Below are 27650 nucleotides of genomic sequence, written 5' to 3' on the forward strand. Positions count from 1 at the left end.
GTTTACTTACTGCATGCGATAGGAGTTAAGGGGTAAACTATTTCCCACTTGAGGATTTGCAGCTCGCTAATCTGCCGTCACTACCGGATGTGCGCTACATTTTGACTGATTTTGTTTCTCTCTATGCTTTCTATGTTACAGATGTGCCGACCCAGATGCCACCGCTGACGCCTGGTACAAATAAGAAACTAACCGAAGTGTTGTACGCATCGTTCGCATCCTGGGAAAAGGAAGTGCAGACATTCAAAATCACCAAAGGTAAGATTTTTCATATTTCAATTTCTCTTGGTTAACAAAACATTGCTACTCATGATTTGATATATTTAATTATTTATTCGTCAAACCACTAACTGGTTTGCTGCTTACGATGTTTTCACCAATTTTTAACTTTAAACAAATGTTTTAGCAACAACCATTGGATATGAACTTAACTTAAATAGATTGAGTTTGGCTTTAAAGATCAGCTAAATATGATGTTAAATGTAAGGAACTCTTATAGGAACTATCCTTTTTATTCGATTCTACATCCTTCTAGCTGTTGGTTTCAATTGTCGAGTTGAATTACCAACATTCAAATAGTTAGTCTTGTCGAGTCTTGTCTACAGTCGAGTGCTTAACAATTATACTATTTAACCGGTACAACTACAGCTATCCATTTTTACAACTAACCGGCGGTTGCAAGATTATGTCAAAGTTACTAAGGTCAATGTCAACAATCATTTCTGTCCAAGGTAAAAAATCATCTGCGTATGTTTTCTTTAGCTGGCCGCATTCCAACTTGCTACACTTTCGTGTATCTTGATGCAGTTGCCACTGTAAACGGGAAATACAAAAATCAGCAAACAATTAATATTTTATGAGTCTTTGTGTGGGCCTCTCTGTCCTTCATAACTGTCCATCCACCTGAAGGGTGAGAACAGATAGGTATTTTGGTCTTATAGACTTCACTGGCCTTACTGAGCTCATTTGCAGTACAGCAAAGCGGGTTGGTTTGGTTTTCCTATTTAGTGATTTATCTATTGTTTACTTGTGGGTTAGCTTCACTTTCTTGTCGCTATTGTTTTTAATTATTCTTTGTTTCCACAAACCGTCAGTTAACCTTTTATTCTATTCGTTTGCATTCTTCACAGATCCTCGGCAATGGACAGCGGAACATGTGCTAATTTGGTTGAATTGGTCGATCAAAGAATTCTCCCTGGAGGGTGTCAACAAGGAACCGTTCCAAAAGATGAGTGGCCGCGACATTGTTGGTCTCGGTCGCGAAGGATTTCTTGCGATTGCTCCACCATTCACTGGAGATATTCTGTGGGAACATTTGGAAATACTACAAAAAGGTAAGCTTCAGTTGAGACGAAATTGACCATTTATTAACAACTCTAATGGTATACTTACGACGGTTGTAACTTATATATGTTGTTTAATGTTATGATATGCCTTTTTTCAATGTAATATAGCTGGTTCCTCTCTAACTTTTCTGAAATTGAGCAATTAGCTTCAAACAGTTGCAGCATAAAAGTTTGTATACCCAACATATACCTGACGCTTCATTTTTTACACCATTATTATGCAATAGTTGCATTTACCTCACGTACGAATAGACTTATACTATCCGTCACTGCATCACCAGTGAAACATACGACGTGAAAAATAAGCCTCTAATGCTGCTATCGTCACCGATGGATGAATTTAGGAAAAAATGCAGGAAATGCGATTTTAATCAATGCACCAAGGTAATGGTGGCAAACTGCAGTTCTATCTTCTCATCATCGCACTGTAGTTTTTGTAAACTTCAAGGGTGCTTACATCGTTGCACACAACTAAGTCAATGGCTGTGCATCGATGGCATCGGCGATGATCATCTAAATAAGATATATGTATGTATATGCACTGCTAGCAACGATGAACTTCAACGCCTTCCGTTTTTTCCCAAAAGACCGTTGGTACTATTGTTTGGTGCTTCGTTCAATTCCTCGCTTACGCATTATGCTTTACATTTACTTTTAAATTTTGACCGACGAAGGAACGTGCTATACACGTTTGGGGCACGTTCATTAAATAACACTTGCACAGTAGGGTGTATAGTGAGTAAATTAATAGTGCTAGCGACATAACGCAATGAAAATTAATCTTCTTCTCATGCTCGATCCAGAACATATCCACTGCACTAGCAGAGGGTGTTCGTAAGAGGTCAACAAAGGTTCCCAACGATCATAATGTCAACAGACAAGCATCCATAACAAGACAATTTCATCTTCATCAGTGGTACTCCCTCTGTATCAACGAACAAACAAACTGATTTCTTACTCGTGCCGCACACTAGCAATGCCTACGGTCGACCGTGATTGAGATTGGATAATTGACTCTATTGCCATAAATCGGTTATGCTTGGGGTTAATTGGATTAACGTCTACGATCTTTAGTCTTGGGCGGTAAGCCCATTTAATTGAAATTGGTTAATACTAACGAGGGCACATCTCGATCAATTGTTGCGTTTGATTGAATAAAGCGCTAGCAAAGGGTATGTACAATTTTTTGCCTTTTCAATTATTTTGATTTGCTGTGTTGTAATGAGTTTGTTTTGGTTTTCAATGCAATTCAATTGTGAGTTGAACGTGCAACTTGACATGTTCTAACTCCACTTCCACATTGGTTTGGATGGCAGTTCTCTTTTGGAAAATGATTTGTCTTTGATAGATTGGTCTAAATTTATTTTTGACAATTTTATACCGTTCTGCAGTGGTTAAATAAGGAACACGGAAAAAATGGAAAGAAATTTAATTTCTTTTCCCGATGTTCTATCACTGCAGGAAAGGTAGCTAGGCTAGGACAAAATGTTAGAAAATATTGAGGAAATTACTATCGTTTCCTAAATTTCCCAATTCTTAGATTCCGGTTTAGCCTGCATGAGTTTGAAAGGGTCTGATCTGGTCAAATCTACATCTTCAACCCCAAATAAAGATCCAATTTGATTGCAATAGCAAATCATCGCATCCCACACAGCAGCTTAATGCTATTTTCCCACGCATATGGCCAGCGTTCTCGATGAATGTACTCGAGAGCTCTATCTGTACGACTCGTACTCGCCGTCACAGTAATAAATTGAATTTTACAGCAAGCAGTGTAACTGTGACCGGTTCAGCATATGCTGAAGGTGATGTCCTTCCTTGAGCCAATTTAGAACTTTATCGCTCATTCATGAAACACGTTCATCAATGTACGTAGTTCAGCAATTTCACACAAGCAAAATCTGGAAAAGGAAATCAAATCAAAAAAGTCCTGTGGTATCCTGTCGATTTTGTTGTGCTATGTTTATCACGGGTGATTTGCTTGCCAAAAATAACCCCACGTCATAACCATGCTAAATTTATTTATCGAATAAAAAATCCTTCGTAAAAAGGGTGTGCTCGGTGTTACTGGTTAATGTAAGTTCTACAGGTTGACCTATACACGTGTTAGCTATACCCATTCCCTAAATTTAAACCGACAGAAAGGCTTGACGGCCGTCATAGTGCTGGTGGGAGTACGCCCGTGCATAATAAACTGTATTGTAGGTTTGCTCATATTCATGCTTGATTCTTCTTCTTTCGTTGGGTTTTAGATTGCGAAAAGGCGCTACTAGACCATTCTGTTGGCGGTGGTGGCGTATATGATGCGTCCTGCGGGCAGGCGGCTGGCGGTGTTGGCGTTAACGAACTCAATGAGTACAACAGTACCCTTCAGCGGTTAAGTGGCCAGCAGCAAGAATTCGGACGAGGCAATGGCTCGAGTAGCAATAGCAACAACAGCAGTAATACTCCCGCATCTACCTCCAGTACAACCCCTGGTACGACAACTCCAAACAGCAGCAGTACCACCAACACGAACAGCGGCGGCAATGGAGGTAAGTGTTTTGTCTCTCCCTCTCTCTCTCTCGCTCTCTCTCTCTCTCTCTTCATCTTAAACACTTAACAATTGTTGTGGCGAAATGCATCAATGGTTTTGAAATTCTTGCAAAGGGATACATGTGCGTATCCTAGTCCGAGGGTGTACAACGGACTTCTTTGCCTTCGCTGTTCGAAACCTGCATTAGTAAAATATAGACACAGTGAAGTAGACGAAACCGACCCCACAAAAAAAGGAAGAAAACGGCACCGTATAATTAGTTACATCAAAACCTTCTAAAAAGCCGCCTCATGCCTACAACCCTCGTGCGGAAGCTGCTGCGCAAGGGAACACTGCATGGCCTGGTGAAGGAACTGAAGAATAATGAGTAATCATGCGTAGCAGGGTGTGGTGGTGAAGGTGGAAGGACGCAAAATACGAAAAAAACGAAAAAAGGTTTATTCCCCTGATTTTATTTCCACCCATTTGGTCACCGAGGGAAGGTAAACAAGCGGGGGCAGCGCAGAAGTTGGAAATCCCGAGTCTATAATTTCGATAGACTGTGTATTGAAGGAAATAAAATATATATAAATGTATCCCTAGCGACAATCCCTTTCAAAAGCACACCGCCAAACGTTGTGGAGGATCGCAGCACATTGGAGGCATGAGTGTTTTCCATTTCGTTTGATTACGGGGGAAAATATTATGATCATGCTGCCGAACTCGAACATGTACGCGCGCCCTCTAATAAGCTATCTAAACCAATATCGGCTTGGATCGACTGATCGATTGATCATGCATCATGGTCCCGTCCTATGGGCAGAAGCAGCGCTAAAGCCGAATAGGTGCTGGTAAATCTTGAACGTGGCCATTTGTAGTCTGCGATACCGAAATCAAGTAAAAGTTCAAGCATAAAGTACAATTATGTGAACAGTATTGCGATGTTTATACTTATGGATCTAGCAGTATCATCAGGCAAATGATAAACACAAACCTCACCAGCTTTGGTGTTTGCACATAACATTTCAGAGTTTTTATGTAGAAAATGTGTCTTCAAAGTCATACAAGCACACCATGTCACGAGTTGGTTACAGTATTTAAAAGTTCATTCAACTAATCGTCAAATTTGGCTGTCGATGAAACCATTTGCTATGCCACTAGCAGAGTTCCCTGGTTGAAATCACTCAATACGGTCGTTTGCACTTATTACGCATTCTTCGTTGTGTCTGCAGTGCTTTTAATGTTTTCGCTAAAGCGAGGGCTAAAGCGTGGTAGGGCTTGGAATATTATATTTTGATGCGGGCATCCATTTGGATAGCGGTCGGTTATATTCTTTTAGATTGTGTCCACGCTTATTTGTTTTTTTTTCGCTACCCCTACCTCGCAGCGAACAGTCACGCTCGAGCTGGCAGCTAAACAAAGACCACATGCGTTGCGTTTGTTGGTGCCTCAGTGCCATTACAAGTGCATATATTTCGGTGTTGGTGGACACTACGGCAAAGCAGTACACAATAAGAGAGATAGAATAAATTGTCGTTGGGTTGTGGCTGATGGGAAGGCCTACCAATACGAACAGCGCAGTGAGATACACATACACCGTGTTTTGATTTAGTGTGCTGTTGGGATTTTAACGCGATCATCATAGCACGGCACACTGTGTTGGCGAATATCGAATCATCATCCTTACCAGCACGATGATGGGAATCCATCAAAACAGAGGAAAATACCATCGAATGTATGGCTACGTAGGGATAGTACATGTTCGTTACACCTTTGCTACTCACTGACCCGGTCGAAAGATCATCGAAATAGTTGAACGTGTCTAGTACAACTTGAAATTATTCTTTTTGTAAGATGTCAAACGTATAGACCATTTCGGCCTCTCCACGGTGCCTCACAGCACCTTCCAATAAATGTTCAGTCTCTAGCAATGTTTTGCTTGTATAGGTATGGTGCTGTGGGAGGGTCTTTCTCTCGCCGCACGAGATGATGAGTGCCAATGGTAATGGAGGCTGTTGGTGATCGCTGATTACATAGTTCGTTTCACATGTACACTTCCTCCATTCCTCCGTTTTTCCTCCTGGCTGATGGCCTCACAAGTTGCTCCATTCAAACTTCAGCAACAGCTTCATACGGCATATGAAACCGTCGGCCCTGATCCGCGTCACTCGAAAGATCCAACGAATGGAGCGAATGAATGAACGGGAATAAATGAATGAGTGGAAACGCGTGGCCGTTTTGCCGTTGATTGAATTGAATGCATGAATGAAAAGACAAAAACATAACAGCTACAATCGTTGCATGTAGATGTTGATACAGAAGCAGAAAACACAAAATGATGATTCACTTACACGTTTCTTACATGATTTTTTTTTTCTTCGATCAAGCTCAAGCTAACAAAACTTACTGAAGTGTTGACTAGTTCGTATCAAAGCTTCAAACATAATTTTCACAAATCCTGCTTTGTGTATAGTTGTTTGTTTTCCGGTCTAGTCGACTTCCCTTTTTCGAAATTATTTTCATAGTGCTTTATGAATGAATTAAGATCAGTGACAGTTTTCAAATGCAATGTAATTATTTATTTCCAATTCGCCACATTTCTCATTTGAATCATCGTAAAATGAATATTATTTATTTTTGCCCTAAACAAGAACAGTAGAACCGCTCGTTAAAGATGAGTAAACTAGAATCCCATGCGGCATTTTCCACTGTACTTCAATCGATCACACATAAATGGTTTAGTTCCGACAATCTTCCTTTGATCTCCATGTGATTCTATTCCGGGTTCTAGTGCACTTACAATAACAAAAGCTATGTTTACGATGTAAAACGATTAAATGAAAAGCGACATCAAAAGGTACAATCATAATTCAATTATGCTCCGCCTTTTTCGCAGACGAAAAGGTTTGCTCATAATAAAAATATGATCTCTTCCCATTTTACCTCCGATTCATGCTGACCAAAAAAAAAAAAAAATAGGTATAATGCTTCATCAAATAAGAGAGGGATCCTATCTGTTTTTCCTTCGCCGTGCAAAGAAGAGATTCCCCTTGCTGCAAAATCATCGCGTCTCCCATTGTCCTTCAGCTGGATCTTGTAGCATACGAAGATGGAAGTACGGATCCTATTATTACTTGTTGATCACTCTAAAAGTAAAGTAAAAAGGGTTTGCATCGGTTCCAGTTTTTCTAGAATATAACCGGAGTTTCTTCATTTTAGTCATTGTCACCGCCCTTTGGACAGAGTGGACCCTAACATAGGTATCACCAAGCGCCTGCATTTCATTCAGTGAACGCGTCCTGTGTGCATCAGTATGTTTGAACCTCGCCAGCGACACACATACATGTATGCACGGGTTTGCTGCCAAAGGGCGAAGGCGGACGGCATCAACGGTCAGAAAATGTAGCGAGCCCAAAACGCGATCGTGGACAAAATAACGACCAGCGTCATCGTCGTTACCCTTCGGTGCATTTTGGTTCACCGTACAACTCTTTTGTTTCTGGCATCCATCGTACATGCGAACGAACAAATGTACGACTCACACTTTCTTGCCGGTCCGTGGCACATGTAGGCTAATGCTGTTCCAAAGCAGAAACAGACCCAACGACCTACAGACAATTCGGACCCACTATCAAACACACATACATACCAGTATTTCTTTGCCCTGCTGGTGCCATTTTCCCGTGGATCAATCCGTTTCTCGTTGATGTGAGTTTAAATTCAGATAAAAACAAAAACAATACATTCGTCCTACGCCGGCTTACCCGTACGGACGCACTCAAGTGCAACAGTGTTGAAATTGAAAGAGAACCGAAATAGCGTCACACACACTAGCAGCCAAGTGAAAGGAAATCCATGGTGCACACACGTGCAATCCGTTGCCAAAGAACAAAGTCCGTTAATGGGCTTTCGCATGAAACGACTAACAAAGACCGCACACCACCCACTTCGTGAGAATGTGTGTCTGTGTATGTATTAAGCCACAATGACGCGTTTTGGTAGCAAACAACAATACCCAAAACTATTTATCTAGTACGAAAACTGTATAGTATCATCGATACACGTGCCCCAAAAACGAATCACTAGATGTCCAATCGACAGGTCGCTAGTGACTGATGAATAATGCAATTGATCTGAAGGATGGGTAAAAGGTTACAATCTACCATCGGGCACACATCGCAATCGGAACGCGTGAGTGACATCTTTTACAATTAAACTTTCGATCTCAACCTTGACAGGTGCGCTTCTTCATCTCTCAACCCACTAACCCTGAAGAATTAGTAACATAAATTATGATAATACATTTCGTAGGTTGTGAAGTGCGTCAGTGTACGAGAATGATGCTTGACCGCTTGGCTGAGTTACTGAGGTAACGATCTTTTCAGAATGGGCTCACTTTTCTTTTGCTCGCCACAATTATGAGCTGCGTGAAAAAGTGAAGGATGGAACTTTTCCTTTCGTGCTCACCAGATGTCAAGATGGTTTAAAAGTTTCGCTCTCGAGAGCCTTCTTGCGTGGCTTTAAAACGTTAGTCGGACTACCACACTGCGATCGCGACGCATCGTTTAAAGCAGAGACAGACCATCGTAGACCGAAAAGGTCTAATCTAGTGCAAACTCTCCGGGGCGTGGAATGCGGGTTAAGGTTGTGCCGGTGTAGCTTCATAAATTTTGCGCTCCAAAGACAGGAGACGCAGTCTCTGACATAATCGACTCGACGGAGGCAAAGACAGCTCATGAGCGTCTGCTGAATATCGCATCATATATGTCGAATAAAATTTGTGGATTTTAATTTTTAAAAATAGCCAAATATGTTGCTCAACCCCTTGCCGCCCAACTTGTTGGCTATTCTCTATTCGGCAAAGAACGATCCCTTAGTGTGTTGTGTGATTATGATGTATGGCCGTTATTATTTGGTCTGTTTTTCGCACATCCACGATCGAAGTCACTGCAATCAAGGTATCTTGCTGTTCATTTACGCCAAACAGATAAGCAACAGCTTCGTTGGAACAACTTTTACGCCTGCGTTTGCCTGCGCATGCTGCGCATCGTAAAAGAGAATGTACATATCCCGCCTTTGCCAAATAGACAATCCCGTGGCCCCAAAGTTGGTTGAAGCTTTCTCCCACTCTAAAAAGCATGCGCAAAGCGCTAGCTCTGATTGGTTCAGATGGTGGAAAATGTGTGCTTGGATTAAGATTGAAATTCGAACTATCGACCAACATACCGCGCTGATTGGTCAATCGCTCTTTTCTAGCGTGATTTGGGCTGTAAAAAAGAGATACATTTTTTGTTGTTGTTAGTAACATTAGTAATTTTACTTTGCGGCGTTAAGCTCCGCTCTGCTAATCGCATCGATGCCCTGCTGAGTTGGAACTCAGCAAACAAATGCTGTCAAGCAATAAATGACTCGCAATATTTCGGTACGGGTTTGCGGTATACATCGGAAAATATTATTTGCATGCAAAATCGAACTTAATCAATATGGTAATGTTTAATTTAGGCCTGCAGTGAAGCTTTGCGCTCGCATCGATGGTTTTAACAATACTTCCGGTGCTACATTTCCTTAGCGCCTAGCAGCTGCACTGTTATCCGGCCAGTTCTGATGCAGGTGGTATGAATAGAAACAACACAAAATATTTGCATTTTTATAGCAAATATGTAGCAGCATTCTCAGAAAAGAATAAACTATCGATCGGTCAAATGTCTGTATAAAATTCCAGATATTTTTAAATTGTGCTTCATTGGAGCATCAATACGAGGACATGAAGGCAAAACTTACAGTTCAGCGGAGTATGAGATGTAAGGCTCACAAGTGAACTTGGGGCTCATGTTCACTGAGTAGGAAGAGTTAGCGAGTGTCATTGCTGCTTCTATCTCTGCGCATTAACATAATTGCAGTGCAGGGACCAGTTATCGTTTCTGCGCAGCAGCGCAAATCTTTATACCAGTTTACATAAACGGTTTCAATTAGTGTTAGGATCGTCGTGTTCAGGTTATCTATCACATTCAACCAACATCATCTAGATTTAATAGAGGTCCGGAAGAGATTCGAACGTTTTCATAACCTATCAATCAAAAATCATGATAAATTACCATTAATGCTGCTCGGTACACAAATTTTCTTTCATGGTAGATAAGTAAGTCAAGTTGAAAAACTGAAACTTGGTTTTTCTTTTAATTTAAGGAGTGTTTGTATATTGTCGAATGGTTGGAATATAATTGTAATATACAGCATACAAATGGTTCTAAATGTAATATTATGTGAATAAGATCCATATACACATTTCACATAAATAAAAATTTTATTTCTTCTTTTCGCATAACTTGAACAAAGCTTTGATCGGGTTTTCGCAAGGGTTCTTAAACATAAAAATAAACACGTTAGTGCTAGCTTGCTGTGCTACTGCAATATCAATTTGAATATAAATGTGTCTGTGCATGCTTAAGCAGTTCCCAAGCGCCATCCAACCACCGTCTTGGTAGCTGATCGCACGGGAAGTAAGCAGGCGACTCGACCGATGCATCAAAGATGCGCGACTCAATCAATTGACTGACTGTCTTTTCCTTTTTCTTCTTCGGCATTCGTGTATGCCGGCGAGAGGTTCAGCCGGCGTGCGTGCATAACGGTTCGTACTTCCGGAGAGTGGAAGTCAAACGGCTTAGGCTCGGAGCTGGCACATTGACCGTACGAATGGTCCAGGAAGAGAGAAAGCATGGAATCGATCCGAGTCCCCTGTCTAACGCGATGAAGTCGAGCTTGCGTACAGCATCCTTCTTCCCAGTAGGGCACGTTAATTAAAGTGTGCCAACGTACAGGAGAACCATGAATTATGTGAATCCAAAACACATTGAATTGGACGCTTGCTGAATGGCATATGATTTGATGCCCTTTTTAACCATCAACCATACAACCATATTTGTCACTTCAACATTTTGGAATGTATTTTCTATAATTAACGCTTGTGTAGAGTGGAACTTAAAATGTATTTCACAACCAAGTTCATGTTGATATGGTTTTAGTCAAAAAATAAAATACTTTATTTCAAACATTGGATCCATGATAAAAACGACCTTTGCATCAATATCATACCATGCCTTAAGTTTGAAAGGAAATAAAAGTCCATTGTTAACACAGCCTACAAACCGTATTTCTTACAAAAAATAGTTCTCAGTCTTAAACCAAATGCTCATGTAGTCATAAGATTAATGCGTCCACATACTAGATTGCTTTGAAGCCATACTAACAATCATGATAAATTTGTTCGCACGTATAGTTTTTGTTAGATAGCCTCGATTCGACAAGTCGTACAAAAACACCCTTTGAATTTGTGTTTTCATAAGTCTGATATGACGCCACAAAATTATCAAGACGTTCTCATTGATTCCTACCAGCAAATCTGGATTTGTCATCTTTCGACACATTACAGCACACGTCTCGGTCTCCTTCAAAATGCGTAACGTGAAGCTAGGCGAACAATTGCACTAAACTATTAGCTCGCGCGCCTTCACCATCGGAAAGCTTTATCTGTAATGAATATTCAATTAAATTGTTTGCTCTTCTTCGCATCTACGCGCTATCTTTCGTAAAGTTCGGTTTCTGTCCTTCCACTCTTTGGTGCCCCTTGGTGGTTGCGGCCCCCAACCCCCGTACGAAAGAAGGGCCAAAGAAAAGAAAACAAAAAGCCTCGCAACTGAGCGGATGTTAGAAATTAAACGCCGCATAAAGTTAGTGGCCAACGATCGTGCCTGCGATGGAGAACGGAATTGAAGTATGAGACGCAAGGCGATAGAAGTAAAATATCGAAGAAGCTAAAGAATAACAAGACGATCATAGGTCGTATGTTCACTCTGGCCGTGACTGTAATCGATGGAAGACAAAAGAAAGACGAAAGAAAGCAAACACAACCGCTTGTAACATATAACAGCGTACAAAAAAATATAATCATTTAGGGAAACTACAATAATCGCTACAACAACAACAAAAATCACCTAGAAACCTTTCTAAATATAGATTTGAATTTTGCTGTTAAAATCATTCAGGTGACATCGTTTTGTAGAGAAACGTTTTATATTTTTGAAATTAATTTCACACTGTTCGGCACTAGGCGTTAAGAACGCGATTTTTTATGATCAAGCGCTTTCTCAGCAAAGCCAAACCCCTTCAAACTTCGTTTACGGTTTTGCGTTCTTTTGAACCATTTTCCGGATGTTTAACCACACATCATGTCGAACATCGTGGTTACATCCGGTGTAAACCGGTCTAAGACGAGTCTTAAAAGTAAACCTCGTACAATGGTACCATCGCTTATGGTGCATGGATTTGATGGTGTATGAATTTAGGATTTATTTGTAGGTAAAATACCTTGTAGAAGTTTATTCGATTTGCACAACTTGGTAGGAATATTTAAAAGAGTAGAACCCTCACCATTTTCTATCCTAAGCTGTTCAACAATGGCTTAAACAGCATACATCGTTCTTGCCTTCACTCACATTGAAGACTAATATTCGAGGTTGCGATTTGAGCACCTGATATCGCAAAGGCTTTAATTAGTCGTTTATTAAGTGATTAAATGATTCGATAACAACGGCCAAGAGTTGTAAGATTTATGTCGTTTTCTGAAGGAGATTGCCATGGTGCATGAAGCTGTACGTACGGAGAAGTGCATCAGTTCTTTCCTTCACACTGACGATTAACAAATGATCGAAGGAAGTGGCTCAATAGCATCCAGCCGAGGTTTTATCCGCCCCGGTTTTGCGTGTGCTGTTTATATTCCTGATCGTGTGGCCAGCCCATCGCGATATCGTTTTTGTTTTTGTTTTCTGATCCCTGCCTTACGATGGCAAAAAGGAAGCTGATGCAATTACACCACACTACTACAACAACTACTGCTACTAGGTAGTGCACCAGTCGCACGCAGCAGCAGTGACACCCTGCCACATTAATCTGCTGTGACTTTCGTGCGAAAAGGAAATGCGCTACCTGTTATGGCCTGGCGCAATCATATGCACACTTTCAATTCCCGTACGCTTTCTCAATAAGCTGAACAAGCGCCAACCATGGGACGTTTATAAAAAGTCACCGACTCCGAAATCAGATCGTACGATATTCCATTTTATTTTAGTTTTGCAAATCGTCGTATCCCTTGGCAAACTCCGATCACACTACGATGCTGATTTTTTTTTTGTTTTAATCCGGATCAACTTGATCATCTGCATCTGAAACTAGTTTTTTGTTGTTTTTTTTTCTTGTATTCCTATTACCTCTTCCTGTCGACTGTGGAAAGAAGTAGAAATTAAAAAAAAAACTTGCTGATAGTGTGTCACGGTGGTCGGTTGGTTAGGGAAAAAGTGGCACCCCTTCGGCAATCCATGGGAAAGGAAATGAAACTAAATCACTATCACCAGATTCTTGCGCGCTTGGGGCATAAGAGGTGCTCCATGAATGAAATGGATAAATGAATCGAGTGCGGTGTGTTGTGGTCGGCGGAGGTAGGAGGATACCGTTTCGGTGGCGTTGTTTCCTTTCGGACCAAGCGCGCTCGTATGGTACCGTTTGCGAGAGTGGGTACCGTTTCAGCCAGGGCGGACGTCGTGGCCTCTTAGACCGTCACCGGATGCGATCGGATAGTGTGTGCGAGAGTGTGCAAAAATGATCACATTTATTAAAAATACTGCTTTTTAAGCATCGTGCTTGCTGCTTTTTGTTCCCACCACACCGAAAATGGCAAGACCCGCATGCATAACTAAATCGATTGGCATTGGGAACATGGCTATAGGAAAGCGGCTATTGGATTTAGCGTAAAGTTCAACATTTCGTTAAACATTGATCGGTGGAAACACGATACCCCGAATCAGCTAGTGCGTTTTGCGTAACGTAATTTTTAAATCATTTGATGTTTCTATCGGATCGGCTATCATTATCCTTCTGAAGCACATATCCCATTCATTGGAGCTCATAGAAATCATCGTTCGGCCCAAGTGGCATACATGCTCGCAAGTGGTTGTAGACGCTGATGCTGAGGATGCATAAACGCAGATGAACACGTGCGCCACCAAGCTTTAACTTGCCCTTTTAGCGCACGTGTCTTCATGTGAGAGTATCGAACTAACCAGCTGGCGGAAGTGCCGATCATTTTAATTTTTTTTTTTTCGTGTAATACAAACGAACAATAGCTGGTAGGTTCAGCGTTTTAGAACTGAATCGACGAATCCATCCAAACCACTGCGAGTATGACGTCGAGAGTGACAAAGTTCTACGGATGGTACCGTCAACCACTTTAGCGCAAGTGTTCAAATGAGCGCAATGATACGGTTCTATGCCATCGAACATTAACAAGCGAGACACAACAGGACAACTGCTGCTCGCATGTGCCTGTTGGCAGTGGAAAGGAAACACTAGAACGAGCGGGAACAAGACAAAGCGAGATCGAAAATCTATGATGCACCATCCGGTCTTAGGTATCTGGTTTCATTTCCGCTCGTACGAAAAGGTAAAGACGACCCGAACCCGCTACGAAAAGGAACACCTTCAGGTCAGAGTGTGTGATCCAAGCTGAGAAAGCGAGAGGACCGGAAGTGCGTACGGTTTTATGGTGAAATGTTTATAAAAAAGGGCAACGAAAAAAAAGGTCTTTTTCAACAGGGCATGCATGTACGGGAACCGAAATTGTGTACGAGAACACACGCATCAATAACACGCGATAAGTGACGATTATTACGGATTTGTAGGATATATTTTAAATTTTTTAAACATGATGATATTTTTTTGTCTCAATAAAACTAACTGAAAAGGGTTTGAATGCTTCGATCGGCACCTTAACAAATGAATAATAGTTTACAAAAACTGTTTTCAAATTTATTATTAATTTCCATTAGTATTATCTTGCAAACACTATAAAAATTACCTCACCTAGATGCGAAAAAATCGTTAATATAGTCTCAAGTTCATAGTGATGATAACATAATCGTATCAAAGCTTGTTGTTATTGGCACGATGAGATTTATCTAGACGAATACAGAACATGGCACTACAAATGAGGCGTACATCCTTGGCAATGGAACAACATGGATGTAACGCACGATCCTTTTGGATCGCGTAACACACAGCTTGCAAAATCGACAATTCGAAACGGTTGCGTTTTCTGTGCTGTCTTGCATACAATCGGACACCACCTTTTAGCCATTCCGAAAGGGGTGCGTATATGCTTGATCTTGTTTGTGTCTCTGTTCCTTCTGTGTTTATGCAACCCTTCCCTACTATCACTTCCGTTCGGTTACGATTATGATGACCTGCTTTGTCACACTCCTCTGTTCGGCGTGCGAGCTCTAAATGGGGAACGATTTTTGCACCGGAAGCACTGATTTAATTGGTCACATCTCAATCCGGTTGCTTGGGCTCTGCTTGGGTTGGTAGAGGGAAAAACACGCAGCCAAAAGGAGGAAGTATCGGAGGATCAGAAAAAAGCAAATAAAAAGTTGCGCGAGTGAGATGGCAGAGATCGTCGCTTCCTAAGATAGGAAAAGTGAAAAGTGATTGGATTTTTGTCTGCGCCAATCGAACACAGACGGGCTCAGATTTTCATTGCCCTTCACCCGAGAAGGAGAAGAAGCTAAAGTTATAAGCAGGGGACATCAGCGGCACGAATAACGCCACTATGTGCTTGTGGCAGCACAGATTTTTGGACAGGAAAAGACGGTGGCAGTGGTGTTGGATTACCATCTCCTGTCTTTATTGTTTCCTGTCTCAAATGGTCGCATGGGCGTCAACAGCACCGGAAATTGACCCTCAATGGTGGTGGTAGCCTAGGAAGGAAATAGGGATAGAATCAACAAGCTAGACAAAGAGAGAATCTGGAATCCAACAAAACAAAACCAAAAACTGCCCGTGTCACGCCTTTGCGAAGGGTTAAGGCAAATGAGTTGCCCGTGAAATGCGATCACATTAAAACTCACTCCTTTTAAGAAGAGATTATTTTTCACTTTGCAAAAATTCTTATCTCACTTCCACTTTACTGGGAACAATGTTTATGTATGTTTTGTTTTTTTTTCGATTCTATTAAAAAGCAACAAATAGCCTCATGTGATGAAACCAAATTGCTTACGCGTTATATACTTTTAGAACAATTATGTCCGCTTGCTTTGCTTGGTAGAGCAAAGTTGAAGCTCTTGTCCCCAAATGTTCATCACACTCTATTGCCTCTCATCATCTCAAATCCATCCAATGGCGCACGGGGATAGTGCGGTAGTCCACACAAAAAAAGACATGAATTCATCAAACAGACGACAGAGCGATATAACTATTAGTGTGACACTTGGCTACGAAATGAAGGGTCCACCGAATAAAAACTGTTGACGCTACATAAATAGGGGTATCGCAGGACATTACTGCTTTGCCCATCCAGGTGGCAAAGTAGAAGGAGTCGACAACGTAAACACATAGGATTGAAGGGGAAACAGAGAACAAGATAAATGCAACACATTTTAGCATTCAAATTAAAAATAAACCGTGGGAAAAGTCTAGTCGTGGCCGTTTCGCTGCATCAATGTCATACGAAACGAAGATCGCCGAAAATGAGAAACGAAAAACCCAGCACACACAAACACGCGCGTATACTAAATCACCAACACTGGTTTCGGTGTGCGTTGGAAACAATTTTCGTTGTGCTTAACGTGTCCGTGCCGAAACATGCTTGAGATTGTGAAATGTTTTACGTCAAATTAAATGCCTTCGGTCTGTTGGATGTTCGTCGCAGGTCGAGAATCATCAAGAAATGAACTAACATACGCGCTAGGTTCGGGAGAGGAAATTAAGTTTTTACAACTTCGAGCAGCAACCAAAAAAAGACATCCCTGTAAGCACCAATGTCAAGTTTATTCTCACAATCGGCACAATTGAAGGGAGAGGGTGAAAATGCAATGCAGTTAAACAATAATAAACGCCCGCAGCTCGCACGACGTTCGATTCGGTGGCATTCGCTAACAAACACGGCGAAAATAAAAGGTTCCCCGGTGCCTCGACTACGAAGGTATGTTACTGTGGTCACCACCCATATATATATTCATTTAACGCTTGAGTGACCATCCTGTGCTGCTGCTGGATCCTTGCCACCACTACGTTTCCTATCCACACCCTTAACGATCATAGATTAGACTGCGTGTTTTGAGGGAGTGAGGCAAAGTGATCCTGCCTGCCGTTAGCGTCGGAAAACAGGTGTGCCGAGGTGTGTGCGACCGAGCGATCTCGCTTCATTGCTCGTAAGTCATTCAGGGCTAATATTGGCCGCTCCTGACGGCCTGACTGGGGTCCGATGATGACTTATAATTCTATCCAGGTACTGGGGCGCTGATGATCGTGTACCCTTTTTGTAAAACTGCTCACACACACGCACACAACCCCAAACGTATCTGCAACACAAAGAGTGCTTGATGTCATAAAATTAATGGGAAATGTTCGTTTGTTAATTCGGTGAAAAATTATGCACCTTTACATTGTGGTCCCTTGTACAGCAAAAAAAATGTTGGTTTCAAGCGGGTGCTCGTTTCAACGTCAGCATAGGGAACCGATTAAGATCGTGGGAGAATTTGATAGAAGGGAAAATCGTTCATATGTAGGAGACATTTGTGTTGGTGTATGGAACGTATAAAAAGTCTCGTATAAAACATTAAAGGACAGTCAATCCTTGGGATGCTTAATTTGCGAAATTCGCTTGCAGCGTACTGAAAGAATGTAACAAAAAAAATCCTATCCGATGTTTGCTTAGAAGTCTACTGCACCTGAAACCTGAAAGGATAACCTGCTGGTTAGGCAAACAAACTTGTTATTTTGATTGAAATAGATATTGATTGGACCTTCGGGTTATCGGGAACAAGCAACATCGTAAAAACTACGTTAACACTGATGCGCTTCGTTACCGAACCGTATTGTCGTACAATTTCCGGCTGAATCGTCACGATGTATTTACGAAGATTTCCATCCTTTTTGCACACAATCATATGGTCGCAAAAGATAGAGAAAGAGACAAACAAACACACTTTTAAAAGATCAATATCCAATAACAGAAGAAACGGAATAAGGGTCGGTAGGGCATTTTGCTATCTTAAGTAGAAGATTGTGCAATGAACGGCAAAAGCTTTCAAAATTACGCACCAAGGTGCCGTAAGACCCACTAGAAGAACACCAGCGGATTAGGCGGAATAAGTGCCGAGAAGCGAATCTTTTAACATGACCTCAAGAATGTAGTCCTACCTATCTACCTGGCCTGGTTATTGGCATTATCGAAAAGGCTTTCCAATGACGTCACCAAATATTCTTTCATGTGGTTTTTCGTGCATTTCCTTCCGATCATGATGCTCTTCACCCATTTGTCCGTCATCGTATTCGTCATAGACCGGCGTGGGATCGTTAAACAAGATACTATCCCAAGTCAATGGGACAACTTTGTGTCCTTTTGCGTGCATTTCTTCGCTTATTTGTTCGGCTTTTCCAGTGTTCTTCCCAAGCACACTTCCTAATAGAGCACATGCGCATAGAGGGGTAGCAAAAGGAGAAGAAGCATTAAAATCGCACCCTCACACAAATGTTGTCATTTTCTTGAGTTTCATGTTTTTGACCACTGTTCTCAAGTATCATGTATAGCGATGTGAGAAAATTGAAAACCATAAACAGTAGTGCATCGGTGGGGGAAATATGTACATATCCTTCATGATCCTTATGCTCTGCCGCAATGCTGCGTAAAACCATCGCGCGCCCTCAGAGATGAGAGAATCTAATAAATCCGTTGTTCTCCAAGAGAACGAAAGGGAAGGGAAGGATCTTTCAAGCAAGCATTGCTGTTTTAACATGTAGAAGGCAGTAAAGAAACCTAATCAAACAGGGACATCAAATTTCACTACTAACCACCGAGACCTTTTCGGCTGTATGTAAAACAACCAACGTTGCACGGAGTAGCCGCAAAGAACGGAAGCATAAAGTGGGGAAAAAAACATAACAGAAAACGGAAATCACGTTGGAAAAGATCACCGAACACACATACCCATAAGTGGCGTCCGATCGTTCGACGGTTTGAATGAACTGAACGCATGCGAAACATAGCAAAAGCAAACATACGAGCATTAAAGCACAAGAAAAGATCATTTCCATCGTTTTACACATGTCGAGTCCTTACGCATTTGCATTACGTATGTCTGCGTACGATCGCGTTTGAGGTCGGCGACAGGTGGCTGTCGTGTAACGCATACATAAATTTGTGTGAATGTTTGAAATGACGAACCCTGAGAAAAAGGATGAGTGCGGGTGTCTAGTTCGAAGGGATAATGCACCCCTCTCTGCAATGTACCAAAGTGTGGAACCCAACCGCCCCTACGCGTCGTACCGTTTGCCGGCGCATATGTCCTGGGAATAAAACCGAACGAGACTGGAAGCGAAAATTGCTTCACATGGTCACGTAATGCGCTGTTTTACTCTCAACGTATTCTGTTTGCTAGCTGACTGTGCACAGTGAGCAAACGTCGATATATCAACAGATGAAGAAACATTGGAATACAATTCACAATATTTTCTTTAGATAAAGTTATATTTTTATTCGAAAGTTTTTAGAATTTTTTTAATAGTTTCGAGGATTTGTTTTTCTATTTGGCGATACGTTGAACTTATAAAAACCTGGCTCTAATAAATTAGATATTTCTATTACCTAAGACATACGATCTAGCTCTTCTGTCACACAGAAAACGAAGTATATGTACATGGCAATTTAAAATATGTTTAATATGTAAAACGTAATTTATACAAGCAAAGTGATAGTAAACATTTTGTCAGCAAAAGCGCAAAATTATGGATGGTGGTTCCAAAAATAAAACCGCTCCATCATGCAGCACTCAGTTATTCATGCGTCACATTTTGACCCACTACCTGTACGGTCGTTGCCCATTGTGTAGCGATGAACTCGTCTGTACGGTTGTAGAGGTGGAATTTTCATTCATTCATTCGTCGGCATTGCGAGAGATGAGATGTGCGTCAGTGAGATGCGTGAGTAAGCTTCTTCGGCATGGTTTGGATCAACACAGTCCCGAACAAATTGTGTGAACGTGCTGTTCAAAGTGTTGTGCGTTCCGCGGTAATGTGCTTCTTTCTGTGCTGGCTTACAAATTCGTAAATGTTCTGCTAAACCCTGTGAAATCAGTTTAAAAAGTGTCTCCAAAAGTGTACATGTGTTATTGTTCTGAAGTGATCTATGCGTGAGTTGTGATGTATCGTGCTGGGGAAGCTTTTGGATGTGAAAATTAATGTTCGTCATCTGGCGAATTTCGGTGCACAAATTTGTGAGCTAGTTTACGCGAAAAAAAAAAGAAATGTTGGAAGTCTAATGTGCTGTGTTATCGTTTTTAAAGTTATTTTTTCGATCGACTAGCAAAGTGTACAAAATATTTGTGAATCTGTTTAATCTGCTTCAAAGTGTGTACGCAACTACAAAAGCAGCTTCGAGCTGCCGGATCCGTCCATCCACTGGTAGATCCTTTGGAGAACGGGATTGTTTTGGAAGCTGGATCAATACCCGCAACAGTGCTTCCAACGATCTCATCGAATTCTCCGCCGCCAAGTTTGGCCAGTGGTTTCACCAACCCTACCAGCAACATCATTACGTCTTTCCGTTCCTACCGCCAACACGATCACAATGATCCGCATCAGCTGCAATACCTCGTGCAAAGCCAAACGAACCTCCTAGGGCAGGATCTAGAGTTTAGTTTACTTAGCAGTATTACGCATCCGACCAGCGGCAGTTACTTTAACGGTGACAATCATTCACCCACTAGCGCCAGTACTGTGACTATTAGCGATAGCAACAATAATAATTCACTTTCGAATCGAAACCGAAACCGTTCCACCGCGACAACATATTCGGCTGTTGACCCTACCTCGAGTGCACCGGTAGTTCCAGGACGCGAGCGGTCCTCCACCGATCTTAGTGATAACGCCAACATGGTGCTGCAAAGCTACGATGTAGCACTGAACGGAAGTGATAACGTCTCACCGTATGCGGCCGACTATGCACCGACATCATCGCTGCTAGCGGCTGCCGCGGCAGCAGCAGCAGGAACTACGACGACAACGACAACATCGCCAACAAGCTCGACTGCGCTACCTGCCAATTACTACATCGATCTGGACCCAGCTTCCACTGGGCCGCATCTTTACCAATTGCATCATTTGCATCACCAACAACACCATACGCAACAGAACCACGCGAGTAACAACAACGGTGGCACCAGCACAAACCATCAGTCAGGTTAGAATGAGTGTTTCGCTTGTTAAGAACATGCGCAAGGTTACGTGATATCGACCACAACTGCTATCAGGAAGCACAATCACTGACTGTCGAAAAGTACGGCAGCAGGATCATCGTGCAGAAGATGAGTTTATCAGCTTAATTTCGTTGCAACCTTGCGATCAACGTTTGCCAACGAACCCTTTCATTTCAAACACACACACATATGTTCCTTTTATGTTACGCGTGCAAGTGGAGATGATCCTCACTTAAAACGAATTAGTCAAGGGTCAGCTAGCGGTAGTGATTTCATACATTGGCTTGCAAAAAATTAAAATGACGAAAACAACACAAACAAACACCCTACTGCGATCGGCCCCACTCGGCCAAAACTGCTCAATATATGCGATAAAGTCATGAGTTGCGTAATATTTTTAAGTATGTGTATGAGTGCTTGTTTCTTCTTCTTTTTCGTACTATAAATGAGAGTTGACCTCACACAACGCCGATCGTTTTATAACTGCAGTCAAGTGCAACAACTCACGGGCCCCCGAAACGCCGCACCAGCAGAAGCGCGTTGATGTAGCGAAATAAAACATTCCACATTGACCAATTTACGAAAAAATCCATAACTTTTCTGCCTTTCTGATCACGGTGTCATTGGCGATCATCGCATCATGGTTTTCAAACCTACCTTTTGAAGATAAGAAGGTAATTCGTTCAATGTCAGCATATTTGAGTGATGTGAGTTTGTTTTTTTGAAAATTGGATCATTGAAAAGCGTTGGTTTTGCAACTAATTTTTAGCACAACGACATAAAAGTCAGCTTCATGGTAGCATTACTTCACGCCAGCTGTAACGATGATGTAACGTAGTTTGAACATTTTCACTATCCGTTTTAGTGCGAATATGTCAAACAATGTGCAACAGTAAATGTTTGTCTTCAACAACACTTCAGTGTGTCGTCCTTTAAGAGTTTGCATGAACAAAATCGCTGGGCAATGTAAGAATATAAGGGAAGCGCAAGATTGTTAACCTTAGCATCAGGACTTTGTGCAAGGGTTAGTAGCATTTAACCAAGGCTCTGCAGTAGGGAGACCAGTGGAAAATGCACGCATAGCGTAGCGTTGCGTGTCACTGCCCTCATTCCGCTGAATTCCGGTTTCCGGTGTAATTTCCGACGCGACATCTCGTCACTACCCGGTGGTTTCCTACCTCCCTCGGCTGGAACTCGAGGCGAGAACGGGAAAGCATCGTCGAATCCCCCCGGGCTATGAGGCACAAACGAATGAAAATAACACGTCCAAAAGGTGACGACCGTTAAAGAATGGGTAAAAGACACTATTGAGCGATTCTTTTTAGGCATCCTCATTGGAAGGTAAATTTGTATTTCATCTCCGGTGCTTGGCTACGTTCTGGTGATCTTTCTGATTTGCTGGTGCAGGTCTTCTAAGGTCTGCTTGAGTTTTGTTTTTGCTCGAGAAGGTCGATTATCATTATCTCACCATAGAGTCACCATAGAGACAATTGTTTCATTTCGGTACATGCAATCGCCTCAATTCCTCGCAATGGGGCCCCGCAATTGTGTACGGAAGTAAATGAATTACATTTCGCTAGCACAGGGCGTAACTGCTGAGATGCAATTCTATCGATTTCGTTCGGCAGGAGATTGATTTTCGGTAGGAGTATTTTTAAAGTTGAATCCTTCCACTTCCCTACATGTACAGGCGTCTGTGTGCCCTTTAAGCCGTCGTCCAACACGAAACGAGTAAAACAGTATAACGGGTTTGGGTTGTATAGTTTCTTCGGCATCGATCAAGTTTGGCCCGTTCCTTGCGTATCACAAACAACAGCAACAAAAAAGTGTCCCCACGGAATCAGCGTTCCTTCATTACTCCAACTGGCTACTTCCCCACAACTTCTGCTGCTGTCCCCGCGGTCAATACGACCACAAACAGGAGACTTCGGTTCTGGCAGTTTTGCCTTTCCATCCCCATGTGTCTACCACTACGATTCTCGGCCATTTCACTGCGCACCCTCTTCGCTGCCCGGATGTTATGGATCCGGTGAATGGAACGGAAGTGCAACAGGTGTGCATCGATCGCAGATCGACCTCGTACGAAGCTAAGGGACAAGGCAACTGCAAAAGGCAACTGCCTCTTCGATGCAGAAAATTCCCACACACAAACGGTACCGACTAATGATCCTGCTCTCTGTTACCTTTTCTTTTTTTGCATTTTGCAACTTTTTTCTCATTGTTTTCAAGTTACGTTTGGTCGTTTTTCGTCCTCTCGTACAACTCTTTTCATTTTTTGTTTCTGGCTCTCCTTCGCTACCTGCTCATTCATCCTTTTTCGCTTTCTATTGCCGATGCAGTTACAGTTTTTTTTCGCTATCTGCGTGTGCTGTTGTTTTTTTCTCTCCTTTTTTGTTTTTAAACCAGCAGTGCGCAGTTTGTGCAGTTCCGATGCAGGCTTGTAATTTTACTCGATCCACCTTGAGGTAGCCAGGAAGTTGGCTGCTAACCATTGCTTTTGATCCGGAATATAGGCGTCCCGGATGGTGGCTCAGCTAACGATTGACGCGAAGATGCGATTTGAAATGTCACTCGCCGCATTAATGTGCACGCGTGACGCGCACAGTTGTGTGTGAGCGCGTTGTGTATGCAGATGGTGGGAAATAGGGAACTGGAATTGATCGTTCAGAAAAGGGCGATAAAAATGTATAATTACACGCTTTGCATACTATCTTCGAGGCCGTAAATGCTTCTCGATAAACTTGTCCGTGGAGGCTGTGCAAAACCTCGTCGAACGTGGTATCAAAGGGAGGATTTGATAGCATTTAAAATATAATGAAAAGTATGAAAAGCTATTAATGATGCATGAAGATATTCTCTCGAAGATCAAAGATTTTTACTCATTGAAAACTGCGAATAAACATTTTGTGCAAATATATTCACGCGTAACAGGTCGTTACAGTCGGTTTGGAAAAAGTAAAACGATTGACATGGTTAAAACTGGCTCACAGCCTGTTTCCGATCGAGTACAAAAGATCTCAATGCACCTTCTTTAACTACAGACGATGAAGGGTATCCAAAAAAATCATTTATAAGTTGGATCTTTCAACAACAATGGAAATGGATTTATTCTCATATGCATTTGCAAGGACGTTTGCGTGAACTAGAATTCATAAAACCACGGCAAGCTTCATTTTCAATGTCAATTTTTGTATTTCAAGCAACTCGACTTCAGTCCTGAGAAAATAAGCTACGACATTGTTCGGCTTAAGCTTAGTGTGATAAATTCGGTTCCTACAAGGTTAGTTTTTGTTGTTTTACTTTAGTGCGATAAATTCCCCCGGTGTGTTCTTCGCAAGAGAATGTGAAAAGCCCATAGTGTGTCGTTTCCATGTTCGAACAAAGGTGTACGCAGTAGGCGTGGCTTCAGTTCGCAAATCGGGAGAGCGTTCACTGAGTGCCATGTTCGAAAATGTATCTCGCCCAAATGCCACTCATTCGATTGACGGTTGACGCTCTATTGCATGGTGTGGGATGAATCTTTTTTTTTCTATGCAAATTATGCTTTTAAAGGTTGGTGATCCGTGACAACAAAACTTAAACTCAGAACCTCATTATTTTTAACTTCGCTCTGAACTAATGGGAGCTAAGTAGAAGTTATAATTTTCTGTGTGTGTGTGTGTTTTTTCAGCAATGTTGTTATCGGTCGATGTACAGAAAGTTTCTGACCAACAAAGGCAGTACCGGCAAACCACTTTGTTTTCCGATCCGTACACTTGTCAATATTTGCACAAAGTGTTTCGGTACTTTTCAAACACGATCCACCACGCACATGCTCTCTTCGAGTAGCGTGCATATTGTACGGGCGGAAGAGCAATTTTATGAATGAACGAACACGAACACGGGTTCGGGTTGTTCGAAGATCCCAGCCCATTCATAAAGGCAAAACAAGTGCAAACAAGCATGCTCGGTAAACACTTCAGGCTTGTGGTCCGTCATTACCGCCGTTTCGAGGAGGGCTTTAGGCTGGTTGACTGTGCCCTAGAACGAACATTTCAGGATGGAAGACATCAAGCCTTCCCAGTCGATGCGTGGAAGCTGAGATTGTTGCTGCGTTTGGTAAGAGAAAAGAAAAAGGAAAGGTAGTTTCTGGACATTGGAGTATTGTCTGGAGACACGGTATATTTATTCAGGACACCCTTTTCATGCATTCTGCTACATTTGATGATTTCATTTAGTTTTTTATGTTAAAACCAAACATCAACACCTGTCATGCGGACATCGTCGGTGGCGCACTGACTCTTATGATTGAAACTCCCAGTATGTCCATTATGTGAAGCTGTGGAACGCGCTGGGACTTGAAAGTTGATTGATGAGCAAAGAAACACGACGACGGCAAATAAACATAATTTCCATTCACTTTTTCTCCGACCGATCGAACCCAATTTCCCGAGAATGTGCAACGATGTCAATAAACATCCGATTCGATCGATGTTTCCGGTTATTGGTATTGGTGGCAATCGCGGGTCTCGGGTACAACGCTTTAGTTCAATTTTAGATGTAGTTTTCCTTGTGTGTTTTCCCGTTGATTTCCGGTTAGTTTACCTTTCACCGGATGTGCTGCATGGAGAAGATTAACGAAAACGGCCAATCGGTTCGGTTAGATTATTTGTGTTGTGTATTTTCGTCATGTTTTGAGAAGATAAACGTAACGTGACGAAGAATAGCATACGATTTTTTTAACACATTTTCCAACACCGGGCTGTTTGTTGCCTGTTCTTGCATCTTGCTTGACCCTTGGCCCACAACACGTAAACCCTGCAATGTGTGACGTACGAAAGAAAGTGAAGCATCTTCCCCGAATCAGGCACGTGCCGCCGTGATGTTTGCTTCTTTGCGATACTTCTTTGGCGCAACTCAAGCACCTTAAACGCCCATTAACATAAACACACAGGCGCGGTGTGTGCATGTGCGCTTCGAAGAAGGTAAAGTTCGAAGCGAACATATTAATAAAAAAACAAAGAATGGAACGAATCGACGAACGTACGAAGTAGCCGATGAACAAGAGGACAACGAGGATGAGGATCGTTTTTTTTTTACTTAGATTTGCATAGATCCCCTCGCATTCAGCGCTTTTTGTCGTTTCATGCTCTCCACCAACGTGCTGCTTCAGCTAAGCTGCCCGCTTAGTTGATCTATCAAAACGACATCAATAAACAAATGCCAAGAATATCAAATTAGTGTCAGTGGTAAGGCAAAGAATAGACAACTCGATGGATGTACTACGGTACTGCCCATACGCTCGAGGCGACGGGGTGTGCCGTCCGAAGAGATTGGTCCGGAAACGGAAACAAAACTTCCCGTAAAAGCATTCACTTCTTTTGTGGGTGTGTGTGTGGGTATAAATAACTATAAGACTACATAGTTTTGTCTACATGTCATGTCATCTTCTTCTAAAGCCTGATGTACGCGGTAGAAATTTAAGATTATTTCATTATAACTACCTCACTTGCTTATGATGGTGGTTTTTAATGCGTGTGTGTGTGTGCATCCGAAAGGGAACTCCTTGTGCATCCACATGCACATAATGCATAACATAATGGAACATTAAGCGTGTGGTTCTCGCCTCTTCTCGCCAAATCAATCTTCGCTTTGAACCCCAATGTGCAGGAAGTGCAGGATCATCAAAAGGACCTATGCTCTTCAACTATTGTTGTGCATCGTACACTATTGATCAAACGAATCAGAAGAGATCCCGTAGAAAGACGTAAACCATAAAAAAACATACGCACACGGTTTGTTTGGTTCTTCATATCTTCCAAACGTGTGTGTGTGTCTTCAATGATCCACGTTCTTTCCTCCAATCGTTTACCGTAGCTGTGAAATGTATGGAATAAATATATTTATGTGCACGTGCTTCGATGCAGCGGAAACGGAAGTGTTATTAAAAAAAACTATACCCCTTCCTATATTCACACGTGTTTGCATCTTTTGCTGATGGTTTTAATAAACAAAAATGATTAACGAACGAACGACTGAGATTGCTACTGGCTTCATGATCTTCACTGATGGGTGGGTTCGTTCTACTAAATGTCACACCAAAACTGATGATGCATTGTATTGTAACGGATAATGTGTTGTTTGGTCGGGCTTCTAATCGAATGGTTTTTTTCTCATTCTTTTTCTCTCTCTACAGCCTACGGATCGGTGCATGATCGTAGTACCAGCGATCGTTCACCACCACCGCCCCTAATATCGTCTAGTGGTGGTAACGTACCGAACGGTAGCACCAACGGCAGCAGTAGTACATCCTCCATGACATCCTACCTGTCATCGCTCGGGTCAAGGGGGCCGCTCAGTGGGGGCAATGGGTCTGCGGCAGCGAGTTCCGTTTATCACCAACAGTCTGGCAGCGGCGGTGCTATGAAGGAAGAGCAAGAGCCAAACAGTTTCATTAACATAGACGATCTACCGGTAAGTATCGTTCAGCGCCAGTACTCGCCAGTGCTT

The 27650-nt window shown here is 42.1% G+C and overlaps 1 protein-coding gene across 6 annotated transcripts in view; it reads left to right on the forward strand.

The window, feature by feature from the left end:
* The window catches only part of LOC125774622 (ETS-like protein pointed), an 86652-nt gene that overhangs the window by 54980 nt on the left and 4022 nt on the right, over window positions 1-27650 (forward strand). For all 6 annotated transcript variants that reach the window (XM_049444719.1, XM_049444718.1, XM_049444721.1 and 3 more), the window contains 4 exons: window positions 142-258; window positions 1131-1334; window positions 3599-3880; window positions 27337-27614. In XM_049444719.1, the coding sequence (XP_049300676.1) occupies window positions 142-258; window positions 1131-1334; window positions 3599-3880; window positions 27337-27614 (881 nt within the window). The remainder of the gene's footprint in view (window positions 1-141; window positions 259-1130; window positions 1335-3598; window positions 3881-27336; window positions 27615-27650) is intronic.

The sequence above is a fragment of the Anopheles funestus genome, chromosome 2RL (assembly GCF_943734845.2).
Source record: "Anopheles funestus chromosome 2RL, idAnoFuneDA-416_04, whole genome shotgun sequence".
Lineage (NCBI taxonomy): Eukaryota > Metazoa > Arthropoda > Insecta > Diptera > Culicidae > Anopheles > Anopheles funestus.